Consider the following 12491-nt stretch of genomic DNA (forward strand, 5'->3'; position numbering starts at 1 on the left):
TAAAAGGGAAAAAATATTGCATTGATTCACTTTTAAGACATCTGTGAATGATTTCTGAATGATCCACGATATTAAAAATGTGTAACGATTAAAACTAGAATTTAATAAATGGTTTATGTCATAAACTCAATTTTATCAGTGCTCATACATCCTTAATTGCATATAAAGTACTAACAATGCATTTTGTGAATTCTATGAATGAGAGTTTATATTTTTACCACTGTAAAAACACTTTTTTTTTCTGTGTTTCCAAAACTTTTCAAGCTTTTGGAAGTTTCAGATTCATATCAAAATAATTTTTGTTCAAAATAAACTTTGTTTTAGGTTATATTGAAAGAGGTGGATGGAACATAGTGGCATTCGATTTCTCAATTCTAGTTCATGATTATGAAAACTTTACAGGTCCTACGCGTGACTTTATACCAGCAGAATCAGCGATGCTTAGTTTGTGTCAAAAGTATATGCTATGGAAGGTTTAGCCTTAAGTTATATCGATTCAGTACGGAATTCTTCAAGAATTGGTAAAGTAAATTAAAATTTATTTGCCTGCCAAAGTTTCAGCTCGATTAGATCACGGGAATTGTTTTAATCACATTTTCCCAGATTTTAATCCATCCTTAAAGGTTTATATATTTCAATATATACAGAGTGAGCCTAAATGGCCGAGCGGTCTAAGGTGTTTATCTTCGACTGTTTGTCCATTTAGACTTAGGTTGCGGGTTCGAATCCAGGCAGCGGCAGTGTGAACAATTTATAATTAATGGAAGTGCATAATTGATCACATTGTCGTCGCTTGGATAAGAACGAAGTAACCGACTCCACCTACATCAAAATGTAATTGTAAATATGTTTGTAATTAAATAAATAAAGATTAACAAGTAATGATGTGGGTGGCCTCTGTTATAGGCCTATATGTCAGAGAAACGGAGGTTAAACCCCATTATTATTATTATTATATACACAGAGTATTTAAAAATTGATTAAGGGATATAGGAATAATAATTCACTTTTTGTATTTCATAGACACCAATTTACAAAATGAGAAAATAGAAAGAAAATAAATAAAATTTTGGTTTTTCACGAAATTTCGTATTTAGGTACTGCTATCGGAGAATTATTGGCAAAATACGTTGAAGAAGGAATGCCTTTAAAAACAATCCACGTAGTTGGGTATTCTTTGGGCGGGCATATCGTGTCATTTATTGGCAAAGCATTTAAACAACATTTTAATAATGAACTTCGCTTACCAAGAATTACAGGTATGATAACCAGCAACGAAAATTTAACCAAATGGTTGGTTATTTAATAAATTTTGTATTGTTTTTTTAGCTCTAGATCCAGCTGGACCAATATTTGTTTTGAAATTTTGTCCAAAATTAGAAAAAGGAGATGCTGATATGGTTGATGTGATACATACTGATACCAATTTATTTGGATATCCCACAAATTTGGGGTATGTAGATTATTATCCGAATATGCATTTACTGATGGGCGGTCAACCTGGGTGTAGTAATGCAGAAGACGGCCGTATAGAAGGTCCCGGTAAGTATCCTTTTTTAGGTATTAATATCCCAAATATTTAGTACTTCAAGAAAAAGGAGGAAGAGACAAAGCTTTTTAAGAGCTTAGGGTTTTTTATAATTACAAGACTCTTATAGTCTCTCATTTAGTGAGGAGCGTATCCAGTTTTGTCTCCAGAAAAGAATTTTTGGACAAAAGATTTTATAATTCTTCAGTTGTTTGGCAAATTCAGGTTCAGAGAGTGGGCAACTTTCATTTACGACTTTTGTCAATATATATGAAATTATTCGTCAAATCGTAAAAAGAATTACCATTTTTAGGCCAAAATGCCTCTAGGAAACAATGTTTTATCCATATCGGAAACAAGGTAATTTTGTTGTTCACCAAAACTTCGAAATGGCAAAACCAAAAATTCCCATACACAAGCACTTAAATAATATACATTTCAAGGGCTTCCAATTTGATTGATTTTATTTTTCAGGATGTTCGCACTATCGATCATGGAAATTTTACAGCGAATCAGTTCTAAATCCAACAGCATTTCCCAGCGTACGATGTATTAATAAATATGCATTCTTATTTAACTATTGTGACAATGATAGCCTGACGTATATGGGATACCTTTATCCAGACAAGTAGGCTTACTCCTCGATTCAGCTCCATTGATTCTGAAATTGATTCATTCAATTCAAAACGCTCAATTATCTCTAAATATCCGATAATTTCCATAATCCTCAAATGCTTATTTATTATCTTTGGTAATACTTATTCGTTGTGTGCGTAGTCATGGTAGGGACAATAAAATCGATGCCAGCGCTTCCAGTGAAAAATTTTGGCGATAAAGGAAGCTGTTATGACTAATTTTCAGTTCTTTACATGTTAATGTTATAGAAAATGTCAAATTAAAATTATTGAAAAACACTAATTAATTAAACTTAATGCATTAAAAATTGTGAAAATAAGAAATCAAATTGCACAAATATTATTTTTCAAATGTAAATTATCATAATTATTTATTTAAATTTGTGAGACAATAATATTAAATTTTCAAGTCATAAATGCAATCCATACAATTCTATAATTAAAGTAGTGTATCGTTACCATGGAAACGCCTCCAATATAACTCACGCATGGTGCAAATATTTAAAAATCATTGCCTCTTAAAAAAATTCTCTTGAATGAATCAATTCTTAAATCCGAATCATTAAATCCGATAGAATTTCGAATCAATAAATTTTGATATTTTTTTTGTAGGGGCAACGGAGAATACTATTTAGAAACAGGTCCTCGGCAACCATTTGGAATGGAAATGGATGGAATTCCAAATTTACCGATTGAAATATACGATTTTGATGAAATGTAAAAGTTTTACTCAAATTATTTTAACGTACAAATTTAATAAAGAGTACAAATTTAGTAAAAAATCATTTTGATGGATTCAAACAAAATTTACATAAATCCTGCTTGTTTCCGTCACACAATTGACTTCCGGAACATAAACGCTTTATCACACCTTTTCACCGTGAATTTCCCACAAACAATGATTTTGTACACACAATTATCCAGGCCCGTGCCGAAGGGAGGGTTTTTGGCGAACGAAACCCCTCCCATTGAGAATCTGTCCGCATAAATTTTGAACTAACAATATAGTACTGTAAATGCACCCATTTATGAGACCCATTTTCAATGACAAATCAGATATCCATGCTTATTTTGAATTCGGTATATTTCTATTTTTTTGGGCTCGGTACAATCTTTGAGTCGAATATTTCAAACAGAAACTTTGGCGAAAACGCATTGCCGGACGGGTGCTAACAATTCATACGATATTTGCAATAAAAATTCATCAAAGACCCATCTTGTAAACCGTTTGAGATAGAACAAAAGTTTAAATGTAAAAAATGTTTCTTATAAAAAAATAAACATTTTTTGTTTGAAACATTTTTTCATCAACATCACTGTTTACCCGTGAGAGCGCATATTATGCGCAAATTGTAGTATTATACGGGTATATCATTTATATGTGTGTGACATGTATGTATGTGTAATGTGACAGTGTAATCAACACTGTCTATACATGGTATTTCAACAATTAACTCAGTCAATTGTTTGTTTTTATTGACTTTGTGACCTAACATAGTGAACAAAAGTTGGAACCCCTCCCTTGGATAATTTCTGCGGACGGTCATGCAATTGTCGCCATTAAAAAAATGTGACAAAGGTGATTGAAAATAAACAAAGGTAAATGATTGCTACTTAAATGAAGAACATTAACTTTTTATTCACTTCACGCCAAACAAGAATAATGAAGTTAGTGTTGAATGTAGATAAAATTTATTAAAAATGAAGTTAGCTAGTTATCAAATTACTTAATTTGAATAAATATGTCGGTAGTAATATTTGTTTACAACAAACTGTTACAAGAAAACAAGTCACATTAAAATGTAATATAAAAATAAATATATAAAAATCAGTGTAACTTTTCATTAAGAAAACCGGAGGTTTATGTCGTTCGTTGCTTTGATGTGTACGCCGGACGCGTACAAAATATATATACATAGGACAAACATAGAGTGTGTGAGACCTGAGACTGTGAGCACAGATAGTAACACTTTTTTAAATGTGTATGAGAGTCATTGTTGGCCGTGTGTCAAAATACAAAATATTTTTAACACATTGAGTATAAAATAATAACCCAGTGTACAAATCATTCGTTTAGGATTCCGTATAGTTAGAAAAAAAATTGTAATTTTAAGGTACAAGCTTTTATTGTATTAAAAAATAGAAAATAATTTAAACTATGAGTCACTGATACCCGACTATTTGTAAAAGTTTGAGGCGCTTAATATCAAGAATGAATCAAAAAATAATTAAGCAAGTGGAGTAGATGAGGCGATGAGAAATTGAGCGACTGAAGCTTTTACATATAGTTGGATATCAATGACTCATAGATAAAATTATGTTCTACTTTTTAGTACAATAAAAGCTTGTCCCTTAAAAAGAATTTTTTATTAAAATTTTAAGACTAAAAAAATTTATATATATCAAATATGGTGGAAGCGATGGGAAAATAAGGACGCCATAACTTAACCATGCATTGTCATCCAAACTAAATGTGCATACAAAATTTCAGCTCAATCGGAAACCGGGCAGTGGATCAAATTTGACTTGCAAGATTTGATTACAGACAGACAACGTGGAACTAAAATAAAAGCTTGTAGTAATATCGAACATAAAATATTTACAAGCTATGCGATTATATATTTGTCTATAAATATCCGAATAAATTTAATTTATATGATTCTCACGAATTTTCCAATCTTAATCCATTTTATTTAGTTACCAACAGAATTGTGTCATTGGAAAATTAGTTTTTAGAAAACATGGTTTTAATGTGAATAATATCAGATTATTAATAATAGACTTATCATTTCCATTACAATATTTTCAGAATTATAAATTCCATTATAAATAATCCAGGAAAGTCCATAATATGATTTCAGGAGACGAATACATTAAAAATATTTACAACATGAACTAATTTTTAAATCCGTTTATAAATTAATGCAATTTTTCAATATCCGAGTAAATTTAATTAAAACAGAGTAAAACAAACAGTTGACTGAGTTAATTGTTGAAATACCATGTAAAAACAGTTTTTTTACGTTGTGTAAGTAAAGAACGATAGTCACTCTGCCACACAAAGTAATAAGGGTATCTATTTTTTCACTTTCCCACTCTGCATAGAAATAAACAAACACATACATATGTACAAAACATGCATACTTGTTACATGTATACAAGTATACTTGGGAACGAAATAGCAAAGATTGGACTAAAAAAATAATTCAGTTGACATGCTATAATCATAAAAACTTGTAACGCTGGAGCTGCATTAGCTAAAAGAATTAAAAAAGATGCGTTATAGGAACAATCACAAGTTGCAAGTTAAAGTAGTTCGGCTATTTGAGCGAGTACGGTGAATGTTAAATTTTTTTGCGGTAAATGATTTTCCTTGATCACAATAAACACAGTTTTAGGGCCTCTTGCGTAGCAAAATTGAGAATTATTTCTATTTAAAATTGTGATTTTTAACACAGCACCTTATGGAAGACCTCACGATAATGTTAATTGTACAAAAACTAATCGGTGATTGAGCTTTAAAAAAGTTTTCATCATGAAGAAAATTTATCACAGATTCTGCAAGAAAAAACATTATCCTATGGCGCTTTGCAAAAAGAAACATAAAAAACTAATCAAATTGACGTATAAAATTGATTATTTACGATATTTTTGAAGCATTAAAAAACATTTACGTGATACAAATATTATTTTTATTCATAATTTTATTCATAACGGCCAAACTATTTTAAATTAGCTTGTAAATTGACAAAACAAGACAAATTTGTAGGATCAGCAACTGTGATATTAAGAAAATATTTTTATGTTGTTACTTTTCGTAACTACTCTTCAACCGTAAATTTGGTTTTCCAATTTCACATTATAAGTTCAGCTATAATTGCTTATTTTCATTGAATTTATTTTGGCTTGTTACAGGTTTTTCTAAATTCAAATTATTTATTCTGTTTTAGGTGTACCGAGGATAAAATTTTTAATTTGTTGGTAATCTATTTTTCTCTTTATTTTTTATTATTTGATATTTACAACTTTCCTTATTTTATATTTTATTTTAGGCTAAGGCTTAATCCCTTAGCTTGTTTGTTATATTCATAACGATAATCCTATCTTAGGATTTAAACTTAATATTTTATTGTGTTTTAGGTGAAAGCAGGCAGTTACATTGTTTTAGAGGGTGTAACATAAAGATTTATTATTATAATCTGGTAAATAATTTTATTTTAATTTTAAGGGTAATATTTTATTATTATTTGTTTCAGGGTGATGCGGCCTTTTTCGGAGTTTAGTAATTAATTGTTTAATTTTAAGATTTTTTTAATTTTAAGAGGTTTAATGCTACTGAAGAGGATTGCCAAAGCAATCGAAACCGGTCTAGCTAATTAATAATTTTATAATCTAGCTAAATATTTTTATTGTGGGTCCTTAAGGGGATATATTTTAACAAAATGCATAATACAGCCCACAGAAATGCTCATCTTAATTTGAATAACAATATTCGTGTTCAGCGATCCCAAAAACCTCCGTGTAACAAATTTGAAATCATTTTCATCACTATTAATCGAATTGTGAATTTAATATTAACGGTCAATTTAAAATGCATATTAATTATGCTAATTGTATACTTTTAGTTTCTTATAAATAAGACTAGGTCATAAAATTTCCTGACGCCCTAACGAATTGAATGCCGAAAACCGCATTCACATCCGACTTACTGCTCAAATTTTTCGAACTTTTATCATTTCTTTCGTTTCTTTGTCCAAAAACTATATAGAAAAGATTTAAATCGAATGTGAGCAAAATGATCATATCGCGAGTTTTGATGGGTTAATTAAAATCAATAGTATTTAATTCTAACGAATTCTTAACCAATAACCAATTCTTTTGACATGTCACGATAAAATTTTCTATAACAAAAAACAAAAAGTTATTTCTCTACTGTTAATATATAATAAAAAGTTAACTCTATGCACGTTATTTAAATATATATATTTTCTATTATCATAATGCGAACTATTAAAAACAATTACATTATAAACACCTGAAATATAACAGAAAAAAAAAACAAGTGAAAACAAACAATTAATTGAGTTAATTGTTGAAATACCATGTATAGACAGTGTTGATTACGCTGTCACATTACACATCTATTCATGTCACACATATATAACTGATATTCCTATATAATACATACCATACGATTTGCGCATAATTTGCGCTTTCACGGGTAAACATTGATGTTTACGAAAAATTGTTTCAAACAAAAGTTGTTTATTTTTTATAAGGAACATTTTTTACATTTAAACTTTTGTATCTTTTGTATTAACGGTTTACAAGACCCAATTGACCTATGTTGCTCATTTACGTCCTCAGCACGCTATAAAAACTTCAGCTTGATATCTCTTTTCGTTTTTGAGTAATCGTGATGACAGACGGACAAACAGACGACAAACGACAGTCGACAGATAGACAGACAACCGGAAATGAACTAATTAGCTGATTTTATGAACACCTATACAAGAATTTTGTTCATAGCATCAATATTTTACGCTATTTAATTACATTTTCAATATCAACGTTGAAATTTAATTATTAAATCTATTATTTCGTATCGTTTATATTGCTTTCATTCAATTGTTATCGGGAAAGTGTATGTTCGAAGAAAACAGATAAGGTTAGTTTTCTCATTAATACATATTTGAACATAATTTTATTTATTTTTTTATACCATGTATATATGAAATATACATAGTATATTAAGTTTAGTCCCAAGTTTGAAACGCTTAAAAATAATGATGCTAGAAAAAAAATTTTGTCATAAGTGTTCATAAAATCACCTAATTGTTCCATTTCCGGTTGTCCGTTCGTCCGTCCGTCTGTGGACACGATAACTCAAAAACGAAAAAAGATATCGAGCTGAAATTTTTACAGCGTGTTCAGGACGTAAAAAGTGAGGTCAAGTTCGTAAATCAGCATCATAGGTCAATTTTGTCTTGGGTCCGTAGGACCCATCTTGTAAGCCGTTAGAGATAGAACAAAAGTTTAAATTTAAAAAATGTTCCTTATCAAAAATTAAACAATTTTTGTTTGAATTATTTTTTCGTAAACATCACTGTTTACCCGTGAGGGCACTAATTAGGCGGAAATTTTGTAATATGTACTATACTTGATTACTAATTATGTATGTGTCACATGTTTGTATGTGTAATGTGATAAAGAAATCAACACTGACTATGCATGGTATTTCAACAATTAACACTTAATTTGATTTTGGTTTATTATTTTAAAATGTAACTTAATCAATTTAGATGATTCGCAGACGAATATAAAAATTAACTGGATTTTCGTTATTGCGAAGCCATATTATTATACCATGTATATGAAATATACCAGGGTATACTAAGTTTAGTCCCAAGTTTGTAACGCTTAAAAATATTAACACTATGAACAGAATTTTGATAGTTTTGTTCATAAAATCATCTAATTCGTCCATTTCCGGTTGTCTGTCTGTCTGTCTGTCCATGTCCAATTTTATACCATATACGCTTTGTAATATACTGACGTATAGGTATTATATATAATTTCCAAATAAAAATAACGATTTAACATATAATACAATATTTTATTAACACAAATTATAATGCTATACAATATACACACATTTAACTTCCAGTTAGAATAATTGTTGAACATTCACGTTTGATGGTTGAATTACTAGTGAACTCCTTAACCACTTAATGGCGGCGATGACCCATAGCCGGAACATCTACGAGACCAAGTATATTTACTACGTGATTCTACGAAATAATACACGGAGCCACTTCTATGATATAGCTACGAATATTAAGTCAGCCATCTATACGTACTATCAAACATCGATGTACCTCTATGTCCGTAAGACACCTGTACTTAGTTAGACTATTAATGACTTAAGTATTCGCTATCACCGGTCATGCTGATTTGAACTTTTGATCAATAGATTTCACATATACTACACGCTTAAAAATATTGATGCTATTAACAAAATTTTGGTATAGGTGTTTATAAAATCATTAGTACATTTCCGGTTTTCTGTCTGTCTGTCTGTCGTCTGTCCGTTTGTAATCACGATAACTCAAAAACAAAAAGAGATATCAAGCTGAAATTTTTAGAGTGTACTTAGGACGTAAAAAGTAAAATGTTATCAATGTTTCTTTTTGTTTTAAACATATTTTTTCGTTAACATCATTGTTCACCCATGGGGGCGCAAATTAGGACAAAATTTTGATGCAAATTTTCTCCAAAATTGTAAAACTACCTCTCTTTTATGAGAAAATGGGCACCAAAGTTTTTCCTAATTTGCGCCCTAACGGGACAAGACTATGGTATCCACTTTCTCCTAAAATATGAAAGATAGGAAGTTAAAAATTTGCATGTTGCCTCATCAAGTAGTCTTGTGAAACATTCTTCAAACATAAAAAAGAATTCTAGATAATACTTTCGAATATTTTCGAAATCCAAATAAATGACAGCCGAAAAGCCGGCATAATTGTGTTGGTTTTTTAAACTCTTCTAATTTATAAAAAATAATACAAGCACTGACATAGGTACAACATTTTCTATACAGGGTATTTCAACAAATAACTCAGTCGATTGTTGATTTTCACTTGTTAGTTTTTTTTCAATAAAGTAAAGAACAATAAACACGGAATTTTCGTCAAATTTTGAAATGTGAATGAAATTTTGGCTGACGAAAATGTTAGAAAAAGCATTTGTTCATAAAAAACATGAATTAGGAATGAACAAATCATTCAAGGCAGATTTTTCTTCAGATTTCAAAATTTGCAGCACCATAAATTTCCGTAAGAAAAGTCTTCGAAAATGGCCAGAGCTTTGGAAGAAGATTAATGGAATTTACACGTTCACGTTCATTTTATCCGTAATCTATACTTGAATTGATTAAAGAAAGGATAATTGACTTGAAAAAATAATACCATCATTCAATCGCCCTTTCTAAAAATAATTTGACGGGAATTCCGTTAAGACAAACATAGTAACAACAATATTCAAATTTTTGAATATTGGTTTAGTGGAAAAAAGAGAATATTGGTTTAAGCATATACCACTAACCATATGTTCCGTTATACGTTATATATCTACGTTAAACGTTGTTAAACTTAACGCCTTAATTATGGATACATCAGTTGTTTATTTAGGCCATCCAATCCATACGTACACAAATCTATTTCAAATATTATTTTATCCATGGTTATATAACTAATTTCAAACTTCTTTCATTGATTGATATAATAACGTGTGTAAATCGATATAATCGAATTTATGTAAAACAGATGTTTACATAAATTTAATATAAAAAAAAATTAATTTTAATGTGTTTTTTAGGATACCGTAGCAATTTTTATAAGGACGAATTTCTAAACGGTGTTCAATTTTCGATATTATTTTGAATGGGCTACCATTATCATGGATTATAGACAAATGACAAGTAAAACAAGTGAAAACAACCAATTGACTGAGTTAATTGTTGAAATACTCTTTATAGTGCTTACATTATTTTTTTTACAAATTAGAAGAGATTAAAAAGTCAACACAATTATGAGGGTTTGAGTGTTTTCTATAATTTTTTGTTTTTTCGAGAATATTTCGATATTTCACAAGATTATTATTTGAAGCTATCCGTAAATTTTCAACTCCCTAATAATTTTGGAGAAAATGGACACCAGAATTTTGTCCTAGTTTGCGCCCTCACGTGTAAACACGGACGTTTACGAAAAAATGTTTCAAACAAAAGTTGTTTATTTTTGTATAAGGAACTGTTTTCATTAAAACTTTTTTTCTATCTCTTACGGTTTACAAGATGGGTCCCTCGGAACAAAGACCTTGATCTATATTGCTCGACTGATGATGACTGGTAGATAGACAACCGGAAATAAACTGTTTTAGGTGATTTTAGGCGAGTTTCATTTCCATGACAACGATACACTACTTTAATTATAGAATTGTATGGATGCATATATAATTGTATGGATTGCATTTATGGCTTACATTGGAAATTTAATATTATTTATTGTCTCACAAATTTAAATAAATTATTATGATAATTGTGTGCAATTTGATTTCTTATTTTCACAATTTTTAATGCATTAAGTTTAATTAATTAGTGTTTTTCAATAATTTTAATTTGACATTTTCTATAACATTAACATGTAAAGAACTGCAAATTACTCATAACAGCGTCCTTAATCGCCAAATCACTTAAAGCGATTTTATTGTCCCTATCATGACCACGGACTACGCACACAACGAACACCAAAATTTTATTGGTAGCTTCAATATTTTTAAGTGCAACAAACTTGGGACTAAACTTAGTATACCTTGATATAAAGTACATATATACAGGGTATAAACATTCCATAGTATTTCTAGTTTTTAGTAAAAAAATACTTTAGGAATAGGAATCTTTGATATTGCATTCTATGTGTCTTTTAATATTTTTTATTTAAATTGGATATTTAATGTCAGCTCATACTGTTTTCAAATACTAAATTTCCCTTTGAATATCTTTTTATACATCGTTACAAAACTGTAATAAATTAACGTTTTAAAATTATTTCTTTGAGTAAATATATTGTAAATTTTTCGACATCGAAATATGACTATAGTGATAGACCTCTGCAGCTCATGAGTTTTTCTTTTTTGAAGGAATACACTTTGATGTTAGAAATCATTTATTTAAAAAAAAAATTATATCCGTTTTTTATTTTTAATTATGAAAATGATTTTAAGTTATTCATATAGTATGAAAATGTCAACATCATGTGTTCTTTTTTATCTACCTAATAAATACTCTTCTCTGTGTATGAAAAACAAAAACCGCAATGTCTATTGGTGACAATAAATAGAAAGAAAACTGACATTTTTAAAAATGTCTACTACCCAGCATAAATGGGAGATTTTACACTTTACGGTGGTTACATCAGAAGACAAAAATGAAAAAATTTGTGTGTGTGTGTGCTATCGACAAAGCATATATTGTTTGAAACTAACAATAACCTGACGGACACATCATACAGTGTAATTGTTTTCCATCGATACAGAATGACTACATAGCTACTCAGGTAATGTAAATACGAAAAAAAAAAACAATTTATCAATTTTTATTTATAAGTCTTTTAAAAATATCTTATAAATTATTTTGCAACATTTTTTTTTTTAGATTGTTATCTATGACAAAATGAATCTTGAACAATGGCCGAAAATATATCTACTTTTGTTAACTATCAATTTCTTTAAGGAGATATGCAAGATTGGATAAAACTAGAGAATTCAATAAA

General features: G+C 29.3%; 1 protein-coding gene across 1 annotated transcript; it reads left to right on the top strand.

Moving 5' to 3' along the window:
• The first annotated feature begins 466 nt into the window (after positions 1 to 466).
• Positions 467 to 2884, top strand: LOC123296458 (pancreatic triacylglycerol lipase-like). The gene is made up of 5 exons (XM_044877940.1): positions 467 to 521; positions 1098 to 1259; positions 1330 to 1542; positions 2003 to 2156; positions 2776 to 2884. The coding sequence occupies exons 1-5, from the start codon at positions 467 to 469 to the stop codon at positions 2882 to 2884; spliced, it is 693 nt and encodes a 230-aa protein (XP_044733875.1).
• The last annotated feature ends 9607 nt before the right edge of the window (positions 2885 to 12491 follow it).

Source organism: Chrysoperla carnea, chromosome 1 (genome assembly GCF_905475395.1).
Source record: "Chrysoperla carnea chromosome 1, inChrCarn1.1, whole genome shotgun sequence".
Lineage (NCBI taxonomy): Eukaryota > Metazoa > Arthropoda > Insecta > Neuroptera > Chrysopidae > Chrysoperla > Chrysoperla carnea.

Bases quoted from the DNA above. Each gene is read 5' to 3' on its own strand.
- LOC123296458 (XM_044877940.1), top strand. From the start codon at position 467: ATGGAAGGTTTAGCCTTAAGTTATATCGATTCAGTACGGAATTCTTCA. The intron at 522-1,097 runs GTAAAGTAAATT...TTTCGTATTTAG, and splicing joins ACGGAATTCTTCAAGAATTG to GTACTGCTATCGGAGAATTA. The intron at 2,157-2,775 runs GTAGGCTTACTC...TTTTTTTTGTAG, and splicing joins GGATACCTTTATCCAGACAA to GGGCAACGGAGAATACTATT.